General features: G+C 41.2%; 1 protein-coding gene across 1 annotated transcript in view; it reads left to right on the forward strand.

Annotated features, from left to right (window-relative positions):
• The window catches only part of rab2a (RAB2A, member RAS oncogene family), a 31,326-nt gene extending 8,765 nt beyond the window's left edge, over nt 1-22,561 (forward strand). Inside the window, exons 2-8 of the mRNA XM_004079148.5 lie at nt 767-838; nt 1,910-1,977; nt 5,353-5,435; nt 7,097-7,189; nt 7,633-7,744; nt 15,077-15,145; nt 20,039-22,561. Of these exons, the coding sequence (XP_004079196.1) occupies nt 767-838; nt 1,910-1,977; nt 5,353-5,435; nt 7,097-7,189; nt 7,633-7,744; nt 15,077-15,145; nt 20,039-20,134 (593 nt within the window). The 3' untranslated portion in view covers nt 20,135-22,561. The remainder of the gene's footprint in view (nt 1-766; nt 839-1,909; nt 1,978-5,352; nt 5,436-7,096; nt 7,190-7,632; nt 7,745-15,076; nt 15,146-20,038) is intronic.
• The last annotated feature ends 2,947 nt before the right edge of the window (nt 22,562-25,508 follow it).

The raw sequence follows: 25,508 nt of genomic DNA on the forward strand, positions 1-25,508 counted from the left end.
CGGGGACAGCTTTTAATTGGTTTAAATCCTACTTCACAGAGAGATTTTATTGTTAATTTAAATGAATGAGTATGTTGAAATGCACCTTTTTTTTAAAATATATTTCTAACTTTCATTTGCTAACGATAATTTATGAGTTTTGCCTTAGTCCCATGCACCAGTACAGGGTGTCAACCTGTCTGGGTTGCAACAGTTTCTTCTTGTAGTAACAAAAAAGAAAAAAGAACACACGATTATCTGTCTTAATATGATGCTTTTGCTTCTTGTCTGGAATAAAGGATCACATTGTCACCTGTAGTTGTCAATTAAAGGATCAGCTTGAGTTTATTTTTGTTCCTGTGAGTTTGCCAAAATCCAGCTGTAAGAGATAAAGCATGAAGAAGTGTTGATGAAGAAGAGCACATTCAACAATGGCCTTTTTGCAGGGAAAAAAACCCAACAGGGACTTTAACACATAATGAAGGAGCCAGATGGTCAGTAAACACACCAACTGTAATGGGTTAACTGAAGCTGGAAGAGGAGTGTGTGTGTGAGCTCCCTGCTGGGCTCCTTTGAACTCGATGATGACTCCCATGTTCCTGTATAAAATATGCATGGGCTGAATTCATGAGACAATAATTCCTGTTGTATGGAACTCCCCGCGCTAATTGTCATGATTAATATTAAACTGTATGTTGTGTGTCCCTGAGCCTGTTACAGGATTTATTTGTTTGCTTTCAGTTTGTAAAGTTTTCTATAACAGCTTTTGTTGTTTGGTTTTTTTCAGGTGTTGGAAAGTCGTGTCTATTACTACAGTTCACAGACAAGAGATTTCAGCCGGTTCACGACCTCACCATCGGTAAGATCCTCCACCTCCTTTACAACAACAACAGTTTTGTCCTTTCAATGGATTAAAGTGAGTTAAAATAACACCCAAAATCTTAAAGTCCCACTCCCATCATATTTTGATTTATTTTAAAAGTGTTCTTAGTGGTTTTTTTGTTTTTTGTTTTTTTATTATGACATTTTTTGCACAAAACAAGAATTTTCTAGGACATAGTTTCTGCAGAGCCTCTATTTTGTAGGCAGTACCTTGGGGCAGAGCAACCCCGCCCCCCTTCCCCTCCCTGTTGCCGAGAGCTGTCTGTTTAAGTGGAGCAGGGAGCTGGTGACGCCCAGCGTATTTCATATATAAACTCAGAAATGCAATTTTGAGCTTTTTTTTAATTTATGCATCCTCTATCAGAAAAAAACACATGAACATGTTTGAAAACACAATTTTTCTCATGACGAGTCTTTAATGCAGGTGGAACCAAAAGACTGGAACTGTCAGGCATATATTCAAAAAAAGACTCTAAATCCCATCTCAGATTAGCAGAGATGTCCTGATGACCTTACAGATAACATCTCACACCTCATAATCTATCAACATTTACGCAGAGCTAGTTGCAATTCATCATTTCTCTATTGTAATTTTTCCTTTCATGGTTTAAAGTTATCCTCCTTCAAATCAAATACGCATAAAAACAGGAAAACTCTGGAAATCATGTACAAATCTAACACGGAGAAACATTTCACACTTAGATTTAACTAAGATTTTTTATCAGTGCAGTTACTTTGATCTGGGGTTCTACATGAACTTGATTTTAGTAGATAATGTTCATTTTTGAGGACTTTTGTTATAAAATCTGGTCTTCTGAAATCATCAGAATTAGATTTTGGTTCTTTTTAAACATAAAAACATGCTGAGATGGTTTAGGATACATCAGAGAGACCAAGAGTTTTTACAACTTTTGAGAGAAACGTCTGACAAAAATTTGCTAATTCAGTGTGCTGCAGTGACGGAAAGCCAAAGAATAAATGTCAAATTTCCCTTGAAATCAGTATGAATCTTTGAATCATGTGTCTTTTTTTCATTGTTTCTGTCCAGGTGTGGAGTTTGGAGCGAGGATGATCACTATAGATGGCAAACAGATCAAATTGCAGATCTGGGATACGGTAAATAAACCTTAAATGCTGGAATAAAAGAACGGCAGACGCTGGACTTCACTGAAAAACGAGTTTAGCCCATTTCATACAAGGCTATAAAAGTTGGGAAAATTTGTAACTGAAGAACCCAAAAAAAACTAACAACCAAACTGAACATGTTTAGTCCTGGTAATAAGGTGGAACTTTAAAGAGACTGCTCTTATTCAAAATAATATAATCTGACTCTTAAGCACTGGACACCTCCCTGGGGAGGGGTTCCGGGCATGTCCTACTGGGCGGAGACCCCAATTTAATTCAATTTTATTTGTATAGCCCAAAATCACAACAACAGTCGTCTCGATGGGCTTCGAAGTAAAACATGAACTCAAAAGGATCACGAATACAAAGAGTTCAATAGAAAAATACTAAAATGAACTAACTATAGCTATACTGGCATCCCTGCCCTTAGACCCCCCTTCGCGGTAAGGAAAAACTCCCAAAAAGAACGGATTCCGGAAAAAACGAAGAAACCTCAGGGGTGCCCACATGAAGGAGGGATCCTCCCCCAGGACGGACAGGCGATTTACCAGAACTCTTAAGAGAAGAATAACTTATCTAAATCTACAACTGCATATATAAAGTCCAGCAGACGAGCTTCATCCAGCCGTGGTTGGGGGGACAGTCAGGGGCGCAAGTCGAGCCTGAGACAGGAACCACAGCCATGTGTAGGAGCAGAGACGAGGTACTCGGTCAGGTACAGAGCAGAGACGAGCCAGAGATGAGCCAGAGGCAGGATCCACAACCAGGTGTAGGAGCAGGAGCGAAGGCGAGGTAAACGGTCAGGAACAGGAGCACGGATGAGCCAACTGGAGTCTGGAAGCACTCCCACTCCCCAGGAGGGGAGAGGAAAAGAGGGACAATACATGAATCGCACTGCACCAAACAGAGGCATGGAGAACTAAATGATGAATAATGATCAAGAATGGAGAAGAGAGGAAGGGTAGAATTAGAAGAGAAAAGAGGACAGAACCCCGGAGCACCATAGTTACCCCAGCTTCAACTTCTAGCAGCCTTTTAAAACAAATAGTTACTATTAAGTTTAATTTAAACAAATTAACATTAAGTTAAATAATCTCTGAATACTAACTAGTCTGACAATAAGCCTGTCCAAAGAGGACTGTTTTCAGTCTAACTTTGAATGTAGAAACTGAGTCGGCCTCTCTTACATGAGCTGGGAGCTTATTCCATAAGACAGGGGCTTGGTGGCTAAACGCTCTACCTCCAACTGTACTTTTACTAATTCTAGGAACCACAAGCAGTCCTGCATTTTGCGAGCGAAGTGTTCTGTTTGGGTGGTAAGGGACTATGAGGTCCTTAATATAGGATGGGGGCAGTTCATGTAAGGCCTTATAGGTTAACAGGAGGATCTTGAACTTGAACAGGGAAGACCCAGGACACGCTGGAGAGACGGCGTCTCCCAGCTGGCCTGGGAACACCTCGGGTCCCCAAAGAAGAGCTGGAAGAAGTGGCCGGGGAAAGGGAGGTCTGGGCAGCTTTGCTTAAACTGCTGCCCTGCAACCCGGTTCCGGATGAGCAGAAGATGGATGGATGGATGGATGGATGGATGGATGGATGGACTCTTGAGCAATAAAGATAGTTTTTGTCAGTAGATGCCATTGTTTGTAACAAACCCACTTTTTAAGTCAAAGATTAATTTAATCTTCTGTCTTTGGTATTTCTCCCTTCTTTATGGAGAGATTTTCGGTTTTTAAGCCTACTGCCTGACGTTTCCATGAGCTCAGCAGGAACGTTTTGCTCTAGAAGTGTTTGAGAAGTGCTTCCACACCCCAAGTTGTCTGCAGTAATACAGCTGTCCACCAGATGGAGCTGAAGCTCTACGGAAAATGGTGAACCCACTGCAAGCTGATACCACAAGCATATATTGTGTTCTTTTTCTAAGCTTAAAGCTTGAACAATGCAAGAATTACATTTAGATTGTTGGGCAAATGATAAGAAGCTTGATGGCACCCAAAAGCAGAAGATTCACCATTTTCACCCAAAAATAAGTGATTCTTTAAGGTTTAATCTCTGAAAGTTTGGGAGAAACACTGAGAAGAAAAGTTCTGCACCATCTCAGTGCTCAGGTTTCAAACGTCAGGTGTTTCGCTTCCTCGTGCGGCTGATTGAGTTCACCTGCACGTCCAGGTGCGGAGTAATTACTGTCAAAAATGAAAGCCAGCCACACTCCGTGGCTTTTGTCTCACTCAGGCGTTTGTACAGTCGCATACAATCACCAAACTGCTACCAACAGAGAAGCCATTCTGATCATTGTTTGGTCTGCGCTGCCCTGTGAATAACTGTGTGTTTGTGCACACAGGCCTGCAGGCCAGATGGCAGACAGACGCAGTGTTCCCTCTCTTTCACCCTTATTTATCATTTATTCATTAATAGCGTTGCTGGCTGGTTGTCTGAGTGATTTGCCGACTGTTCAGTAACCAGCTCGCTCGCCGTTCGTTTTTCCTGGTTGAATGTTCGGATGGCTCTGACCCGCGTGTGTCGCTGGGGTTGCAGCAGACTAGTTCCCTGACTCAGTAGCTAACTAGAGCGCTGCTGGTTAGACAAACGGGACGGCCGGCCCTCTGACTTGCTGAATGATTCATTGACTTGCTGAGTTTCTGTCCGACTGTCTGGTTTTTCAGATGAGGTCAGAGCAGCGCGGGGCTCGCAGCTGCCGGGATAAAGTGGCGTTTTGTTTTCTGCTCTGGCCTCAACGAACACAGGCAACATTGTTAATGTACACTGGATGGAGATGGAGGATGAATAGACACTGCTTTGAGGGGTGGGGGGTAAGAATGCAAGATGGTGAAAGAAGTGATGGAAAGAAGGGAGGCCCAGGGATGCATGGAGGAAAAAATAGGTGAGGGGTGGAGGGAAGACGCGGTAAAGGCGAGACAATGAAGGAAAATAATGGCAGGGGAGCGAAGGGACAAGGTGACTGAATGAGCCGAATTGAAGTGTGATATAAGTCTGACTCCAATACTGCAACACCACACCTAATGTGACCTTCTTTGTTGAGTGTAAATAGAAAAACTGGAAGGTTATGCATGCAAACAAGGAGAAAGGGTTTTTTTTTTTATTTGATGGGTAGACAGAGAATGGAGGAGAAAAATCTATCGTATCCGGTTACATGCTCTGCTCTGTGCTGTCCTCTACCAAGCTGGCTGAAAACTTGGAGCTGGACTGCTGTAGAGAATCAGGACTGATGCAGATCATAGATAAGGACTTGATTTGCTGAGACAGAGCTGTGCGTTCTGGATGATTACAAAACCAGAGAATCTGCGCCTCTCTTCACATATCTGCAGATTTACATTTGTGTTTTATCAATGAAGTGATCTGTCTCCACAGGCCGGCCAGGAATCGTTCCGCTCCATCACCCGGTCTTACTACAGAGGAGCAGCAGGAGCCCTGCTAGTCTATGACATCACAAGGTAAGCCGGTCAGACGCTGAGGCGTTTGGGAACGCTGCAGAAGCACGACCAGCTCGGTTTTTTTCTGACTACAGCTTCTGCACACGTGACAATACACAGCCACGTTTTCTTCAGACCTTATCCCCTCCTTCAGTTTTAATCGTAATCGTCTGGCTAAATAAATGTTTACAAAAGCATCAACGACAAACCTTAAGACCTGTAGACAGAAAAATCCAGTCCAGTTGTGAACACCATATGCTAAAAGCACGTTCAAGAACCCGCGTTCAGCGCTTTCTTGGGCGCACATCACATACCTGGTGTGTCCGTAAGCATTAGGCGAACCGTCTGTCATTATTCTCCTCTGTTTCCTTCTGTTTAACATTTGATTATCTCCTGTCTGTTTGGAAACACTCCCTTCTTCTTATGCAACTGCTTTTACAGTGTTTTGCATAAATAGGTTTCTCAACCCAGTCCGGTGTTTTAACATCATCGCATAAGGTTATAGAAGCACTTAAAACTCTTTAGGTATAAAACAAAAAGGTGGTTCAATGTTGAAAATAAAGCTTTTATTGTCACTATTTTCCTATATTAGGAACATCAACTGGTAGATGAAGCCTATGTGTTGCTTCAGTTGTGTTACAGTTCATTTCTCTCTGCTTTGCTGTAATTATAATCATGCCTGAACTTGCTCCTACTCTTCATCTCGCTCATGTTGGGTCTATGAGCATCATTTGAAAATATGCTTTACTGAGGCACTAGTCCACAGCTTTGCTTTGAGCGTGTTTCAGGGTTACACGAGTGATATTTCAAATCGGTTTTGAGTATTTGACATTATGGAGAATGAACTATTTCCTGTTGAACTACAGAACTTTTATGTACATTAAGTGACCCAGCTGCAGAATTTGAGCAGATATATTGAAATATTTTCTCCAGAAAGTCTCATTTCAAAGGAAATTAAACTGTTTTCTTATTATATTTTCCCAAGAAAAATGTAAGATTGTATTTATTACATGATTGTTTTAACATTTGCTTTTACTATTGGAGACACCCTCAAATCGGCCCTGTCCTTCAAAGCTAACCCTATTTATTCCTTCCTCTGAATTCCCACTCTTGGCTAAATGTTTTCATATCTTCTTCGTATGTCATAGATGATATTCGCCTTACTTTGAAAGTTTCAGAGCAAGCTCTGACGGGTTAAAAGCCCGACCATAACCTGCGATTTTGATCAACTTCCTATTATGCAAGCAGTTTGTGCACTTTGCTGCAAATCAATGCTTGTCTTTTCTTCTCCCGTGTCATGACGTCTCTGAGACCCCCCCCCCCAAAAAAAAAGCAAATAAACATTCAAAGCCTCACTAAAACAGAACATTTCATATATTTGAAACTGTCAAAAAAAGGCAGCAGCTCTTCGCAAACCTTTTTTTTTTTAAGTTTTCACTTCATATCGACACAGGAAGTTGAGGTAATTTTTTTCTGCTGTACGTGTTGCGAACTACTAGAGGAAGTCAAACACACATACACACCAGTATTCAAGGAAACGTAGAATCTGTAACCTCTCGCACTAGTCTGTGGGTGGGGGTTTGTGACAGCAGTTGCTTTATCTGTTATGGTTTCACTTTTCTGGTGCAGTCAGACTGAAACCAAAAATCTGTGTGTGTGTTTTTTTTTTTTCATCGTTTCAGAAGGGACACCTTCAACCACTTGACAACCTGGTTAGAGGATGCTCGCCAACATTCCAACTCCAATATGGTCATCATGCTCATCGGCAACAAAAGGTGAAGTTGTTTTGTTTGTTTCCAGGGATGGGAACACACTGCCCCACATAAGTATGGAGCATCGACTCTATGAGGGAGCCATCACTGGTGGATAAAGACACAATCCACTGCTCAGAGCGGTCTGCTCACATGGCTGGGGCTAAAACGTTATCACAACTTTCTTTGTGAGCAGCCGTGCATGCACACAAACACACAAATGAACCCCCCGCCATCAGCAGACCATGCCGTGCGTTAGAAAATGGGTGACGTTATCTGCCTAAAGCAATAAAATAAATAAAAAAGACTGAGTTCTGTGCCTGACATCCATAATCTTGATGTAAAATTAATGTTGATGATGTACTTTTCTTCAAAAATGTTTTTGTTTTACCCTTAAGAACAGTGCAAGCCCACCGTTTAGTGTGCACATTACTTTATGCATCAATGTCTTTGTTTGTGTTTTTTAGTGACCTGGAATCGAGAAGAGAAGTGAAGAAGGAGGAAGGTGAAGCTTTCGCCAGAGAACATGGACTTATATTCATGGAGACCTCAGCCAAGACGGCCTCTAATGTAGAGGAGGTAATCCCACGCTCCGATATTCCACAGCCTTCCTTCACGGCTTGATTTAGTTTACCCTCCCCTCAAATCCTTAATCTTAAGCCAGATACGAATTTTGCACCTATTAACTGCTCTTTTGGAGTTAAAGGGTTCTTTCTCTGTTGATAAGTGTAGCTAAAGCTTGAAGAAAGCTGAAAATGAAGACAAATATGTATAGTAGGAAAAGAAAAAGAAACCATTCTTCCTACTCGTCCCTTTTGAACACCACCACGTAGCTTTAAGCTAGGGTCATGTTTGAATGCTCTTCAATAGTGTCTGAATGGAAAAACGTGATGTGGAATCAAGTTCTGTGCAAAACTTTTATGTTAAATCACATTAGGTTTTCGGTTCTTTATTTTTGGAAATTGAGAATCGTTTATGGATCATAATCAATGCATCCAATATTAGATTCCCCAACCCACCCCAAAACCTTTTCCTGCTTCTTAATTTTCTTCTCTTCCCAACAACTCACAGCATTTAAAATCACTAATTTCCTCTTTATTATAGCAGTTGCATTCAATATTTATGGGTTAACTGGTGAATACCAATGCAAACCGTCTTAATGAATTAAAAAATTAGATCCAGCTCATATTTTTGCTGGCTCAACCCACTGCACTTAATTTTCAGTCCTGCTGAGTTTGAAGTTTGCTTTGAGTGAATGGGCCGATGCGTCAGCCTTCCTGTTGAGCTGTAGCCCTTAACCTCGCTCACAACTGGCTCCGCCCCTTAGACAGACACGCCCCCGGTGTTTTCTGCGATAAACGCTTGCTGTGGGTCCGCTGGGACGCTTTTCTCACTTATCCAATCACATAAGTAATCCCATCCTGCACAGCACAGCATGCAAGCCAGGGTTGGAGCGTTGTGTGTGTGTGTCTGTGTGTGTGTTTGTGTGAGTCTGTGTTTACCTTTTCTACCCCCCACCCCTTCTTGGTCTACCTTCTTTTCTGGCCTATATCATGCAGAAGCTCACACCCACATGAATGTCAGGCAGAGCTCTCTCTGGGGTTATAGTGTCTGTGTGCGTGCATGTGTCTGTATGTGTGTGGGTGTGTGTGTGTGTGTGTGTGTGTGTGGTATGATTAATTTGTCTCATTAGTGTCCTCTGAATCCTCCTGATACCACTCCTCCCCTCCCTTCATCTCTCTTTGCTCCAGCCCTCCACATCCCTCGACGTCCATCATTTGCTTTTTACCTCCCCTTCACCTCCCCCATTCTCCTCTCCATCGTTTCACCCCTCCCCCGCTCCTCCACTTTGACTTCTGTCCCCCACTCATTTGTGCCTTCCTGCCCTCTCCGTTCATTTTTTTTCTCCCCCAGTTCTTTTCTTGCTCCTCTTCCCCCATCATCTCCCCTTCCTCTCCAACACTAGATCAACCAGTTAAGGTTCATACATATTCATAACCTCCACCCTGCCTCCCCTCAGCGACACCTAGTAGCCAATCAGAGCGCAGGGTTTGTCGTCAGGGTCTGTGGGTGGACACTGGGGCTGATGGGATGGCCCTTGGAGACGGATGGAGAGATTCTGTAAGCATGTTTTCATCGTCTCATCTCTCCATCCTCTCGTCTTCCATTTTTCATCAAGATGCTGTCTTCGGCTGCCTCCCTTCTTAATTCCGTACTTCTTTTTTTCATTTATCTTTTCCCCTCAGTTTTTTGGTTTTGTTTTTGTTGCTATTTTTATTTCTAAATTTGATGTTCTTACTATCTGTCTTCATTATTTTGCTGTCACTTTGTGTCGCTTTTCCACTGGGTTCATGTTGTTCTTATGAACCACTCAACATACCTACTAACTAGGACTGCACGATATGAGCAAAACTTGCGATATGCAATATTAGTGATCAATATTGCGATAACGATATAATTTGCTATATATAAACAAATAGCAAAACAACCAAAAACATCATTACCATTTCATTGCAACAGGTTAAAAATTATAATCCAAATGACCCTCATTGATGTAGGAGGAAAACATCTGACATGAAAGGGCTCATCTGATTGGTCAACAACATGAAAGGGTCCGTCCAATTGGTCAAATGCATAAATAAATTTATTTGATTCGTTAAATGCTTCAAGCTGCCATAGGATTGTTTTAGCACATTTAAGGTAACCATTTATTGCGATTTTTGCTGACTTTTGCGATATGGATATTGCACTGCTTGATATTGCGATAACGATAAATTTGCGGTATATTGTTCAGGCCTACTGCTAACACCTTCTCGTCTAAACTCTTTTATTGACTCACTTTTGGGACCGACATGTTTCTAAAGGGCCACAATGCTTCATCATCACAATAGGTTGCGTTGACGATAATTACTTTCCGAGAAAAAGTGTTTGAAAGGGAATAAAGACTGGCAAAGAATTAAAATAAGTTTTGTTTCCACTGTGCCCATGTGTCTGTTACACGCTTTCCTGATATGTGACTGTTGAAGTGTTCAACAATCGTGTTGTTCAACCCTTTAACACCGGACCTTAAGCTCTAGTCTTTACATTATTTCAATTGCCATAACTCAAAAGTTTACACAATGAACGTAAATCCAACGCATTTTGAAGCGTGAAAAAAGCAGCCTAGCGCTGATTTGCAACACTTTACAGTAGGGAAGTGTTTATGCAATCAGTGGAAATCAGCTGATTCTGTCTCAGAGGAAAGTGGCTCTAAGCTGTGAGGCAAGACTTTACGTTAGAAGTTGTATATATGGGTGTTAAACTCTTCTGCCACTTTTCTCTGCGTTAGCACCAGCTGATTTATGCTAAATGCGTAAACGATTGAAGAGTTACTGTCAAAGTGTGTGTGATATTTAGGTGTTGCAGGTAACATATCTGGTGTTACAGGGTTTAAGAATGTTCAGCTCTGCGATTTAGATTCTTTAAGTTTTGAGCCTCTTTGGGGAGTTTCCTTCTTTGGTGATAGCAAGTCGTTTCTAACATAACAGATTGATGCTAATGGGATTTGAAAATGTATCACTTTAATTAATGCTCCTAAAAGGTTATTTAAATGTAACTTAACCTCCATAACTCATTTTATTTTTTTTCTGCACGTTCAGACAACCGCATAGAAGATTTTTTAAGGAAATTCAATTGGACGAAGCTTGGGGGTTAAAAAGAAAGTGCTAAGAGTTTTTGCTGTGCTCCTTAATTTTCTGTCCTAAATCTAAAATCTTTTCCGTGACGTAAATGGAAAATGGTGTATACTTGTACTGCCTTCTTAGAAGACCTAAAGCGCTTTACAGTCTCATTGACCCACAAACACACACATTCACACACTCTGCTGCCGGACACTGGTGCTGGCAATGTGGGGTTCAGTGTCTTGTCCAAGGATAGGGTGGGAACTGAACCCAAAATCTTCCGATCAGAAGACCGCTCTACCTCTGCACCACGGCCGGCCCGTTGTTCCAATATGTAGAATACATTTTTCTTCAAATGAATATGTAACAATGGGATACTTTCTAAAAATGTTTACTGGCACAAACCCTGGACGATTGTTGTTGGCGGTACCTACACTTAAAGTACAACAAAGTTCTTTGTGCAAAGGAGCAAGATATGTAACGCTTATGCTCTAAAAACGTATGTAGCAACTGAATCACATCTGATGTGGTTAGATGAAAGCAGAAATAAACCCCCAAAATAATCTGGAGTTGGAGCCTTGTTGAAATGTGATGCAGGGCTCCAGACTGCGACCATTTGCTCGCATTTTGCGACCAAAATTTGAGACTGTGCGACTGAATTTTACATCCAGTCGCACATGCGCGACCAGTAAATTTGCCTCCCCCACCCTCCGTATTTTTTTATTCATTAAACGTGGAAGCGGCCCGTCAATGATCAATGAAATGAGCAATGAAATCATCAATGAGACGCGAGCCCACACGCACGCAGACAGACACACACACACTCGTGAGACTGGAGCACACGCGAGCGCACACTCGCATGTCATTGAGTGATGCCTGAGGCGGCCAATGCGTGTGAGAAGAATAGGGAAAGTCACTGCAAGTGGCTAAAATATGTGGAGGGGCGGGGCCTAGAGATAATCGAGTGCGCGTTAACGTCTGTGGGAAGGAAACGGAGACAAATCATCACAACCTGATATGTGCGTCTGAGCTATGAACAGCTAGCGAACTATTGATTCGTTCTTCCGACCTGCGGCTAGTATACCAGTGCCAGAGTGTACAGCAGGGGTCTCAAACTCGCGAAGCAAACCACGGCTCTCATGCACGGCTGTAACGACAGCACACCGCTCCCGCGGGAGATGGTCAGCTGAGGAGCATAAATGTCCCACACCTACATGCGTGACAGCTAACGGGGCTCGAACATAAACACGTGTGAGCGACAACACGATTTAGTCTTAGACGCACTTAAAACACGTGTGGAAAATGCAACGATAGACGTGTTTGAGATGAACCAGCGCCCGGGAGGGGGGGGGGGGGGGGGGCATGAAGGCGAAGCTGCAACAGGAAGTTGGAGTTGTCCTTAACATTCAATTTAATAATTATGCCTCTCCCCCTAAGTATGATCTGAGATATTACATCTTTTATAATTATTTCAATGTTTTGTGATGTATGTAGCCTTTTTTTAAATCAGTTGGTATTTTAAATTATTTTAATTGATCAGTGAACTACAAAAACCCATCAGGACGCATGTCCCATAATGCATTGTTTTGTAGTCTGTAGGGCAGCTTTCAGTCAGTTCAGTACTAAATTTCCAGCTGTGTTTGGTCAGGTTGGGGTCTTGCTTCCGCCCCTTTCTGGTGATATTTTGGTTTTGAATGACAGGTGATGTTAGAGCAAAAACAAAAATATGTCTCACACCAGGTGATCTGTGCAGCGTTACGTCCATCTGGGTGATCTCAAATTATTGTGCATCTTGGCTGCACGTATTTGGTGTCGCCAACATGAATTTCCATCCCCTAATGTTTACATACATTTAAGTATTGTTCTTAACTGTGAAATGACCGAAAGGTTATTACGGTAATCACTTGTTACTAAAAACTTTTTTTATTCTAAATTTATGGTATTTTGTTTACTATTTTTTCTGTCATGACAGCGATGCTGCTGTCAGTTTACCTTCTTGTTGCATCTTCAAAAGTGCAGAATAAAATCTGACACTGAATTTGAAAAAGCAGATTGTAATTTTTGCATCTATAATTAAAGTATTTATTTACTTTATTTATTTTATTTAGTGTATTTATAATACAGTGGAAATTAGAAGATCTGGTTTGCATGTTGATTTACGGTATGCGCCCCTAAATTTTCAGGTTGTGCCCCTAAAATTTTCATTTAGGGGCCACAGTGCTCCTAGTGAAAAAAGTTAGTCTGGAGCCCTGTGATGGAGTCAGGGGTGCAGGTGTGTTGAAAGAAGGAAAGAGGACAGCAGCGAACATGATGGAGCACATCAGAGAGCACCCTTGGGCTCAGTCTATTTCTGACAAGGAGTCAGATTTGGAGTTCAGGATATATTTTCAGTCTCTGGACACTTTTTGTCTGGAGAAAGCCTCTTTTTTGTCCTTTTCCTTTTGTATTCTTTTACTAGTGGCTCTAAAATTAGCCTGTCCTCTTGCGTTGTTCCTGAATAGACTGAGAGCGTGCAGCTGAAGCAAGATGTCTACTATGTTCAAGCTGTTGATTTATGCTCACATCTTTTAAACACAAACCATAAGAAACTATCCATCGGGAAAAGCTGCATCAATATCGTAGTCATAGTAGAGTCCCTCGAGAAGCTTAAGTCCACTTTATTTCATCATCTTTGATCCTTTTGGTGATGGCAGTGTGTGTTTGGAGCGTGGACAGATAGTGTCATACTTATCGTGCTCACATCCTGTTTTTGATCCTCCCAGAACTACTTTCCTTAATAAGATTTGCAGACATATGACCTTTAGTTGCAAGGACCTAAAAAATATTGTGTTTCCTCTTAGACCTCCATGCAAGAATGTGTTTACACTACACTAGCAGATATAGAGTTTCTCTTCCTCCTAAACTTCAGAAAGGTGTGAGCGTTCAGCATCAGACTACTATCCCTGGATGTAGCTGCTAACATGCCTTACTTGTATTTTTCTCAACTGGCCCTTGGTCAGTCATTGTTGGCACCCTGTGCACTGCGGCACCATTGACAAGACAACTACAAACACATGGGTCCAATTTAACAAGCTGTGGAAAGTAAAATTACAGAAGAACTTTTTACCAAATTGTAATCTTAAACTACGTACAGATTGGGCCTGATTAGCTTGTGGTGTTCACACTGGGCAGGCAGGGAGGGGCTTTTTCAACTTTTTCTACTGTTAACTTGTGCATTTTTGCCACCTTCATTTGGAAGAGGCTTGGTGCAAAATGTCAAAGCTGTGGACAGAAACCGGAAAAAAAGTTGGGTTTATTGCTAGCATCATTGCAATGGCAGATATGGGTTACAATCATGTCAGGGGAGTGGCCTTAGTTTATCCTAATTTGAATTTCAAGCGCGGACATTGTCTGGTTCGTCACCGTGTCTGAATTGACCGAAAATCCAGCTTTGCACTGAGTTTGAGTTTCACCACGTTACTGCCAAATTCGGATCCCCGGTTAGTCAGAGGTGACCTAGTTTAGTCGGCAACAGGCGATCAATGGCCACGGCTTTTGTACATAGATCCAGAAAACCTGCGTACGTATAAGTGAACCTGAGAATTTTGAAAGTGGAAGCCCAAAACCCGCGTGAACGCACATTAAAACAGACTTTTCATTGGAAATGGCTGCTTGAATGCACGTTGCCAAAGGCGGTGTGTACATAGATTTACACATTCATCAAAATTTATAGTACAATATAGATTTTTTGGAGCCATTTTTTTTAAAGTAGGTCGCATTCTGAAAAAGTATCAGATCCCCTGGGTTATGGTGTTCAGACTACCCATACCAACCTACACTCATCCACACACACATACACACACATGTTTTGGGACACCTATTATTAGTTCTTGTTGTCTTCAGGGTGTGTTTTTCCTCTCACAACGTTTAACTGCTTCACTGTTTAGCAGCCAACTCAAATGACTGGATTTCTTACTGGCAGTTGACACACCTAAAGGAAATGTTAAACAATGTGAATCGTTCTTTCTGTCCTGACTGCGGTGACTAAAATCATCGCAGGTCCACACATTTTTGGCAGGTTTTCAGGACGTGTTAGTGAATCTTTGCAAGTTTAGACAGAGTGTTCACATGAAGCACAACTGAAATGAACTGAAATCTTGTTTCCAAACAGACCGCATACATTTTTTACCGATGATGTGAGTCTAATTTGTGAAGCCGTTTTTTTCTGAGTGAAGTGAATCAAATGTCTTCTGCACCTTCCTGTCTGTTTCAGGCTTTCATCAACACAGCAAAGGAGATCTATGAGAAGATCCAGGAGGGAGTGTTTGATATCAACAATGAGGTGAGACACACTCGACTCTCCTATATGCCCTTGCTAAACTTTTCCTCCTCCTTCGCCTTCCCTTTCTTCCCCTACAGTGTGACAGTGTGCTTGGTTTGCCGCACTCCCTCTTGTCGGAAAAAGAGTGGATGAGAATTTAGAAGAAAAAAAACCTCTCCTCCTCCTTTGAGTCCAGCCAAGCAAAACTTGCGATCCTCCCAATCATCCGCTCTATTTTCCAGTCACTCCGCTCACTCCTGAACTCTTTCTCTCTTTCTGCTTTCTGTCTCACTCTCTCTTGGTGTCTTGCCAGCCCATAAATTCCTCACATCCCACAAGGTCTCAGTCATTCAGCAAAAAAAAACAAAACAAAACAAACACTCACTCAGCCTGTGAGCTGTCTATCCAGCATGTCGCTGAGTTTGTGACTCTGTCAGCCAAATTTCTATCTTAGGAAAGCAGCTATCCAGCAGGAAGGTCAAGGGGTCCGGGCCATGGCATAAGCGGAAAAACCAACATGCTTTCAGAGAGTGGAAAAATTGGAAGAGCAGTGTCATTTTATGTTAATTGTCGATTTAAGGGTTGATTTATTGCCTCAGTGTTCCTCACCGGAAACTTGACAGTAAGTTCACAAACTAAAGTTACAGGAGAACAGCAAGAGGATTTTCTTTAAAAAAAACTGTCAAATTAGAAAAATGTAATGTCAGTATGAATGCATGAACTAAAATATATTTATGATATATAGGGGTGCGATTATATAAGCTTGCTTCTTCCCACTCATTCCCACCTCAGTTAATTATCTTTGACTACAATGCTTGAAATAAATCAATAAATGACTGTAAATGACTAAAATGACTGTAAAGAAAAGCAGTAATTTACCGTCTTCAAGCCCCTTTTGGTGTTTGTAAATGTATATAGGAACTAGACTGAGTGGGTGTGACATGTTTACTTCCAGCTCCAACTAAAAGATGTCCATCAGTCGCCATATTTGCTGCCATGCTGGAGCTAGACGTCGTCAGGAAGTAACGATTGGTCCATGTCTGTCTGAGTCATCATTTCTATAGCAACCACTCTGGCCAATCAGTAGTGAGCTTGTTGGAATTAGCATTGGCCCAACGCCACAGACAACCACTTTGTCCGCTTCGAGAAGTGGACACATTCAGACGTGCTAAGTTTGGATTATTTAAAAAAAAAAAAAAAGCCTATCGAAGATGCAGATGACCTGATTGTAGACGCACAAACCTTAAGTTATTATTTTTTGCACAGAGACGCATAACCAACTCCCAATTCCATTCATTACTGTTTAAAATATTGATTTTATGATGGTGTTCATGCACCACGTTACCTTTAAAGATCAACGTAAATCCTTAAAGGATATTTGCTGTTTAGTGTTTTTCTTTTCTTTAAATCTCTCCTGCTGTTTTTTTTAACACGGGAATATCATGCAATAAAAAAAAAACCGCCAGCTTTATGGACTATTTGGGTTAAGGTGTTAAAAATGTAATTAGATTATGAAAAAGTACATTTTTCTTAAAGCCAGGATTCTTTTGTACAAAGGAAGACAAAAATAGTCCCCTTCTGCATATAGCAGCCATTGTCACTGACTCATTTCTGGTCCAAACCGAAGATGCAAAAGCAGATTTGATAGAAAACTCACAGGAATGCAGCCCTCAATGTCCAATCCATGAGATCTGACCCCACCTGAACTCCAGAACATAATGGTCTGGAGTAAAAAAGACATTCATCAATTTTTAATCTTGGCTAGCTTGAATGGGCTTTTAGGCTCAGGTGTTGGTGAAGGGAGCGACAAATATTTGGGAGAATCCGTTTTTATATCATGCACTCCGTATGTCTTTAGTACTTGATCACAGATTTATGAAGTACAGAATGAGAGCTTTATATTGTCGGAACTCAGCATTGAAAAAAAAATTGAATGAAAATCTGCCGGCTGTTTAATTGATACCCCATTTTTTCAATTTTATGTATTTACTTCATTTGTTTGATGTCTTAAATTTTAGTTTTATATATCTACTTCATCTGAAAGATTGTTTCACCAAGTATGATGAACAAAAACTGTACGAATAACTTTGATGATTACTCCCAAAAAGTAGCCTCGCTTGATCGCAAAACTCTTGCGTCAGACGTTTAATGTCTGTAAAGTTTAAAAGCTAAAATGTGTTTTTTCCTATCAGTGTGATCAACTGATATTAAAGACGTCATTGTCTGTGAATCTGGGACACAAACAGGAGCAAACGTGCGTGAAAACATCTGTGTTTGCAGCTAAAGCAGTGGATCAACAGAGGCATGTGTGAATGTGTCCACATCTGTTTTGGGCCTTCCAGCCGGCGAGTGCAGGCGCGGGGCAGACGGAACTGGCGAGAGGCAGCCGAGGCGTGTTTTCGCTATTAGCAACAGAAAGACGAAGGGAAAGGCGAGCGCGGGGAGCCGGCCAAGCCACATCAGCTGACTGGCTCAGGGAAAGAAAGGGAAGCCCCAGCAGAAATGTTGGCAGCTACTATGAGAAAGCAGACATCCTCTCACACATGGCCTTAGCTCAATAAATGTGATTTAAAGGCATACAGTGTTTCCCAGAGGCACTAATGCTACTGAGTGTAGGAGGGGGAGTTACCCTGAGAGGGAGAGATAAATATATACAGAAAGATAACGGGGGGGAAAAGGCGAGCGCTCTGCAGCCACAGAGGGAGGGAGAAGGAGATGATGAAACGCAGGGAGCTCTACAGCAAAGAGATGAAAGCACCTCCCTACCACCCACGTGCCCGCCTCTCTCTCATTTCTCCTCTTTTATATGTGGTTCCTCTTTTTTCCTGGCGTCCTTGAGTGTTGCTGGTGTTTCCTTTGGCTTTGTGCAGCGCAGCAGCACCTGTTGCTTCCTCTATGATGTGATCTAATGGAAAGCCTCGCCGGCCTCACCATAATGCTAATCTCAACATGAATGCCGTTCTTTTATCATTTGTTCTTAGATTGTGGTTGTGGGTTGACCATTTTTATCTCTCTATTTAATCATATTGAAGCATTTAAGTCCTTGTAAAAATGTTTGTGCTTTATTGTTTATAGTAACTTATAGAAATGTGGTTGATTTAGGAAACTAATGGGCAAAAAAACTTCCAAAAATGACAGTAAACTTTACTCTGTACTCATGAACAACCTACATTTATCATAAACTATAAGAGAACTGGAAAAAGTGACCCCTCCCCTCCACGGCGTTCCAAACAGGAAGTAGCCAAAATCCTATCGGTTTCTGTTGAGAAATAAACAGTTAATACTCAGTCATTCTATTTGTCAGAATAACCATTTTGCTCTGTTAGCTATTTTAACATATTAGCGCTAATCCTAATTTTTTTTAATGATTTTTTTTTCTGCAGTTAAAATTGTTCAAGTTATAAACTGGCCAATCAGAGGCCTCAATAAAAGGATGTGGTCTCATGTTGAACATTCAAAGTATTTGACAGATTCTCCCGAGCCTGCTTTTACGTATGAGGGCTGAGGACTTTGGTGAGACTGGTTGCCATAAAAATCTTGAATCATACTGACTTGGACCAATCACTGCTTACGGATTTCGTCCTGCACCAACATTGGAGGCGTCCATATTGTGAAAAAATGGCGACTGACTGGAATTTATTTCATTATAGCCAGAAGTAAACAGTGTTCTATGTGTGATGTCACTCTCACTGGGTTGAAATGTAGACCGCATGCGTTTGATGTCACAGCACCTGCATGAACACCCTCTCCGCCATTATGGGAGTAGAATTATGGGAGTCAAACAGAGGGACCTTTTGTCGTGTCAACTCGACTCTCCATCTTTGGTCAGTTCCCTCCATGTTTTCGACAAGACAAAAAAAAGGGATGCAAAGCCTGGGATGCTGCTTCTGCACATTAGCATGTTTGTGTTTGTGTGTTTTCTGTTATTCAATCACAGTTTAAACAAAAAGTACCTGTCCACAAAAGTAATGGATTGGCACCAGTACCGGATAAAACCCAAACAATACCCATCCCCTAAATATGTACCACTTTAAGACGAAATAAATGTGTAGCCATACACCTGTTGGCTGAATCAAAACAGCGTGTGCTTGACTCCCCAAAATGGCGGACAGTTGCGTACGCATGACATCACTGCAGTCAATGATATTTACTGTTTTACCTATTTTTAATGTATCATTCCCGTGTCCATGAGTTCAATCTGAGATGGTTACGTGCTTTTTAAAGCAAAGAAAAGGTTTCCTGTTTAACACATACGCATATCAGCGCAAAGCTGCTTTTCTGCGCTCGGATCACGTTAGTTGCGTCAACGGTTGAGTTGTGGTCGTCAAACGAAGAGCTCAGGCTCCGGTGTTGGAGGGTTCAGGTTAACTAACCTCTGTTTCACCTCTCAGGGATTTTATAGGAAGTAAAAGCGGAACCTCTACCAACCACCTAATGTTATTGAGCAGTTCCGCAAAAAAGAAAGAAGGCGTCAAATCTGCATCTCTGGACTAAACTTCCACACTACTGCAGCTGTTTGTAGCTACTTGGATCACTCTGCTGAGTGTTGGATTAGTCCGCCTTGTTTCCAAAGCTACACAGATCTTTTAGTTGTTATAATGTGATTTATTTCCTCTTTTTTTTCTCTCAGATTTGCACTGAAGATGTGGTTCTGTTTGGCTTTAACAGAGCTCAACTGAAACAATTTACCCTTAAATTTTATTATAGATGGAACGACTTCCAAATGGAATTATAGTCGGGTCATAAAGGCAGAGTTGATTTGATATAACAGCTCGGGGGAAATGACACAAATTGTGTGAAATTGTAAAACGGGGTGTGTCCACGGCAGCCCGAGTAACCGTTCAGGATATGTTTTATGTTTGGGATGGCTTTCCTCACTTATGAGTGTTGTTGTTTTTTTGTGTGTTCATGCAGGCTAATGGTATTAAGATCGGACCCCAGCATCCCACCACCAACTCCACACTGTCCAGTAGCCAGGGAGGCCACCAGGCTGGAGGAGGCTGCTGCTGAAGCCCTGAGACATGCGTCCCCCTCACCCTGCCTCCCTTTAATTGTAACCCCTCCTCCTCCTCCTCTTCCCTGCCCTCTCCCCCCTCCCTCCTTTTTGCATTTCTACAGAACTGTCTCAGCCCACTAACAGTTTGTTCACCTGTCTCTCTACCACTTTATTCTTTCATCGTCCATCCTTGTGTCCCGATTCTCGAGGATCCCACTGGGGTTTGGCAGAAAACCGCCCCCCCAACACCAAACCTTCCTTCTGCAGTCCTAAAAAAAACGTACTCACTAAAATCAGAAATCACCCTTTTTTTCTTTCATCATATTTTTACATTTTTATTTTAAGAAACAATCTTGGTTTACTTCAGAGATTTTTGAGGTGTTTCAGCGCCTCCAAAAACGACGAGGCCCTCTTTGGTGTTTGAGCTGACTTTGTCTAGACAGAGAAAGGACTGGCAGAAGAAGGTAACCGCTCTTAATGGCTGACTGTATGGAAGGAAACCCGGCACAGTGTTGTGTCTATATGCACATCTGTACGTGTTATTTTCTATTTTTTTTGTTTTGTTTTGATGGCGGGACGTGTTCCCACATGCGGAGTCAGTCTCCATGCTGTGCCTGTGTGTGTATAGAGACTCCAGGGTGTCAGTTTGTCAGGTCTGGGAGGCGTTCAAGTCACTTTGTATTATTTATCCATAAAGAAAAGTGCAAATCACTTCATTTTTGTTCCTCCTTCCCCAGCATTTTCTATTTATTAACATCATGTTACTTTGTTCGGCTCCAGTGTCTCGGAACATTTGTAGTTACTTAACACTAAAACTGGTTGTGACTTAAAAAAATGTGTTTTAAAACCACCTGGGTAGAGAATAAAAGACCAAACTGTTGAGTGTGAAAAGAGATCCTTTTGAAAGAGTGAGGACGGCTGAGAGGGATGTTTGCCACCAAGAAGGAGAAAATTCAAAGGAACCTGGTTTTTTCCTTTTTTTTTTTAATTAAATATAAACTATCAGGCACGTTTCTGTGTATATATGGCTCTTTAGGTTTCTGTGGCTGTTTGGGTGTTAAAGATGAAGCGCGGCATGTTATTGTGGTCCTGTTTTCGTCTTTACCGGCTACTGCTCTGAGCCTTTAAACAGCTTTTTAGCATTTTTAACCAAGTCTCATTGAAACCCGCGGCTGCCCTGCAACGTTGGGGTCGGTGGTGCCCTTTTTTTTAAATGACAAGTATGAATGATAACAGGCTGTTAACAGGACAGAGCAGAGGCATTGAAAGTCCCTGGTGGGGGAAAATGTCAGAGCTTCTCCCTTTTAAACAAGATTTCCACCAGGAATTAGCTGGCAGACATGTATGTAACATTTGGAGCTTGATGGACAACCTTCCGCGGTGTTTGTTTGTTTGTTTTCTTTTGCTTTGAGATCTCAGATGTAATAGAGGCCGATTTATTTTATTTTTTATTATGAGCATATTGGCTGCTTTGGTTACTCGTCAGGCGCCGCCCCCGTCCCCATCCTTATCTCCTGCTCTTGCACTGTGCGGTAACGACGGCTCTTTACTCATTTTTCATGCCAAATGATTGTGTTTACCTGTGTTTTGATAGAGTAACGTGGTGAAACAGCTAAACTCGTATAGCCTGACCTGAAAATCAGCTGTCTGCCTTAACTCTAATCGTCTGAGATCTGGGCCGCTGTAAAGAAGAAGGAAAAAACAAAAACACAATGATCCTTTATCTCCAGAAAGGCGTTTTATCGCTAACTAGTATTCCACATGCGTAGACGCACACTTAAGGAGATGATGTCCTAGAAAGCGGCCTAGTGTGAACGTTCTTATAAATTGGGGCATTTGAAAGTAGCCTAAACCCATGTTTTGTTTTGTTTTCCACCCCACCCCCCCTCCGTGCACGCGTACCCACCCATCCTGCACACAGCATGCAGGCCTGGGTGATGCATTCAGAGACCCCCGTGTATTTAGCCGAGCTGTGTGTTCTCTCCAGCCTAACTGTATAAATCGTTTCTGGTTTCACAGCAGTGCGAGTGAATCTGTTTTTCCCTTGGCAGTGTGCTCCTCTTAATTGAGTTTATTTTCTAAATTTATAGATATATATTCAGCTGGTTATTAATCTTATTCTGATGATGGTTATTCTTTGTAAAGCAACATGTAGTGTATGTGCGTGCGTGCGTGTGTGTGGACCCCCGAGGGGTCGGTAACGGGGGGGGAGGATCAAGCCAAACCTGAAGCATCCTATGTACCTATCTATCTATGGATTGATCTATCTTATATTCGTGGTCCTCCTCTTGTCGCTCCTCCCTCCTCCCGCCTCTCCTCCCGCCCCCTCAACATTATTTGCTGTGTTTGTTCTTTGGAAAAAATAAAACTTTAAAAAAAAAAAAAAGGAAAAAAGAAAATGCTATCACAATAAACTATAATAAAACATTCTAAACTCTAAACATCTCATTTTGATGGTTATGTAGAGATGGCTAAAATACAGTGTTTAAAAAAAGTTCTAAAGTTGCACTTTCTGTCTTTTTATTTTTATTTTTTATTGAAGAAAATGATTTGAAACGGTCCGTGTGCTGCTTAAAGTCCCACTCCGATCGTCTATAGTCATTTAAAAAATGTTCCAAGTGGTCTTTTCATTAGGATTTCAGCCAAATCTTTTTTTTAAAAGCTGTCGTTTTCTTGGACCTAGTTTCTGCAGAGCGGCAGGAGTTCATTCGAAAATTTGCCTCCAAGATGCGGGCGGGGCTGTTGGCGTGGAGTAAGCTGGCCCCCATTTCCCATCATCCCTTTTACTCTCTCTGTCCCACTACCTTACAGCCCCTCACACCCCCTACCTAACTTTGGCAGTGCAACAAAATTTGGCGAGCAATATTGGAGCCATCCGTCTGTTTTGATCCAGAGTCCAGCTCAGCCAAGGAAAACAAGTGGATGATCAGAATGGAGCGGTGAAAAGTCCTCCATCATCATAAGCGTGTTTAAATAAACATTTTCATCGGAGTGGGTCTTTAATCGTATGCGATGAAGCTATTAAATGTAGAAGAGAAGGGCGGCGCGCTCCCGGATGTGTACGGTTTGACCTTCAGCCGTCATGGAGATTGTATTCCCTGAAGAGGCCCGGTTGAACCAGGAGTCTGCTTAATGAATGAAACATTTTATCACTTGCAATCAGGGGAAGCTGATCGGCGCTCGTCCACCAAAGCCTTGCATATCTTTCAGCTAAGTTATCCAATAATAAAAGAAACTGGAGGCTTTTTCACCCAGAAAGCAGAGTGAAGAATATGCAGGTGAATCACACACACCCTAGAAGTTAGGCCCACGCACAACCAAGCAGCTCCATCTGGGACCTGATCTCCTCATCAACCAGACTTGACCCAGTGAGTACTTGAAGGAGTCAGATGCTTCTGCAATGAAGAGAAATGAAGGCCAATGCAGTTTTTTAAATTATTTTTTTTATCAGCAAAGTACTTCCCCCGTGACCAAAACTACCATTGAAACATTTTAACTTACAGTTTCATTTAGTGCTTTCATTTTAATCTTTAACTACAATGATTTTATAGCTTTTTGTTTCCCTTTTTTTTTTTTTTGGTTCCTTTTTTTACATCGGTGGAATATCTAATCTATAAACTGATGCTAAATAAATTCCCTTCAGATCTTTTAATTGCAATGTGGTTTATTCGGGTTCCATATTATATAGAAGAGCTTTTTCAGCTGCCATGGTAAAGGCATCCCTCTTCCTTTCTCTGATGTTCTGACAGTGATGTCCTCAGTTCCACCTGTGCCCTCAACACTGGACTCTACAATTCTGACCTTCCTGATGGCTAACAAATAGGTTTGAAAGGGTTGCTGGGCATTAAAGTTCCAATAAAAAGCAGTTGAAGCACAAATTTAATTACAGATAGCTTCTTCGGGATCTAAATTTGACAAAGAATTGCAAAAAAAAAATGGATATTTTTATCAGACCAGAGGCAAAAAGCCTGGGATTTACTAAAACTTATCATCACAGCTAAAGGTTATGGCCACATGCTGCTGCTTAGAACATGCTGGCAAGATGCTCAGCTTTTTAGTTTTTCACAGCACTAATCCTTTAAAAAAATCATCTTTTCAAGGATTTTAGGTTATGGCTAACTTTCTTCTCTATGTGAGTTTATTAAGTCAAAAGTTTGTCTCCAGGATTTAAAAACAAATTTTACAAGAAAGCTTTGTGATGAGCTCAGCTAAACTTCAGCAGAAAGTGGGACGTCAGCATTATTTTTATTTGCCATCGTTCAAGATTCATTAAAAGTTAATATGTTTACACTTCATAAGTTCAATTTTAGGGTATAACAGATTGTATTTAAAGCTGAATTTTCCGTTTTCATAAAGCAGCAACGAACATTTAATACAAACTAAAGTTAATGAAAAATCACTGATTTTTCTTTTTTTTATTAAAAAAAATTAAAGTTTCATTAATTTACCAAAATTCACAGACATATTTTGCATTTCTGGTGGTTTTCAAGGCTTTTTTTGTCTTTGTTTTTCTTTTTTGGTGTTTTTTAATTCATTTATTTTTTTAGATGTTTGTTTTTTAAATGCCTCCAGGCTTCAAGCACATTAACACAATGAGTATATTTAGAAATCTTTACTTTAAAAAAAGAAAAATACATCAAACCAGTCCTTTGGTATTTGTTGCAGTTTGTTATACTGTAATTATAAGAAACTGTCACTTTGCATTTCAGAAAAAATCAAACCAAAGGAGCATCCTACCCTTTCACAAACAAAAAGAAAAACACAATGTGTTTATCTCATGTTAAATTCATATTTGTAAAGTATTACAATTGATTTAACTTAATTTTTTCTGTTTATCACTATAAAGTTACTATAGAAAGGCTGCACTGAAATCAAATGGAAACTGATCAAATTAATTATGGATTTTATAAAAATAATCCAACTTCAAATACACTCTGGGAGGTTCTGCAACAATAAAAACACCCACCTTCATCCCACAAATACATTCAACTGCAAAGTTGTAGCTGCTTCAGTTTTGCACATCATCATCCTCAGGTTTATTCACGCCAACAAAATATAAAATGCCTCTTGGATAAAACTTTGTTGTGTTTACACGGAAACTGTGCTCCTCTGCTCAAAGCCTTCTGGGGAGCAGCTGGCACAATGGGTGCACTTTTTTTTTTTTTTAGTTTTGATTTAGACTACAGTTAAAAACAAACATTGCAGCATGGCGTCTAACTTTCAAAATATGCGTTCGTGTTAGGAAGTTGTTGTGAAATGTGTGGTGCTTTGCAGAAAGGAGGAAGTCAGCAAGCAGACAAAAAGATCTGAGAGTTAGGACAGAGAGCACAGCTCCATGAGGGAGACAAAATGTGTGTGTGTGTGCGCGTGCGCACATGCATTTCTCTC

Source organism: Oryzias latipes, chromosome 17, assembly GCF_053564925.1.
Source record: "Oryzias latipes strain Hd-rR chromosome 17, Olatipes_Hd-rR_3.1".
NCBI lineage: Eukaryota > Metazoa > Chordata > Actinopteri > Beloniformes > Adrianichthyidae > Oryzias > Oryzias latipes.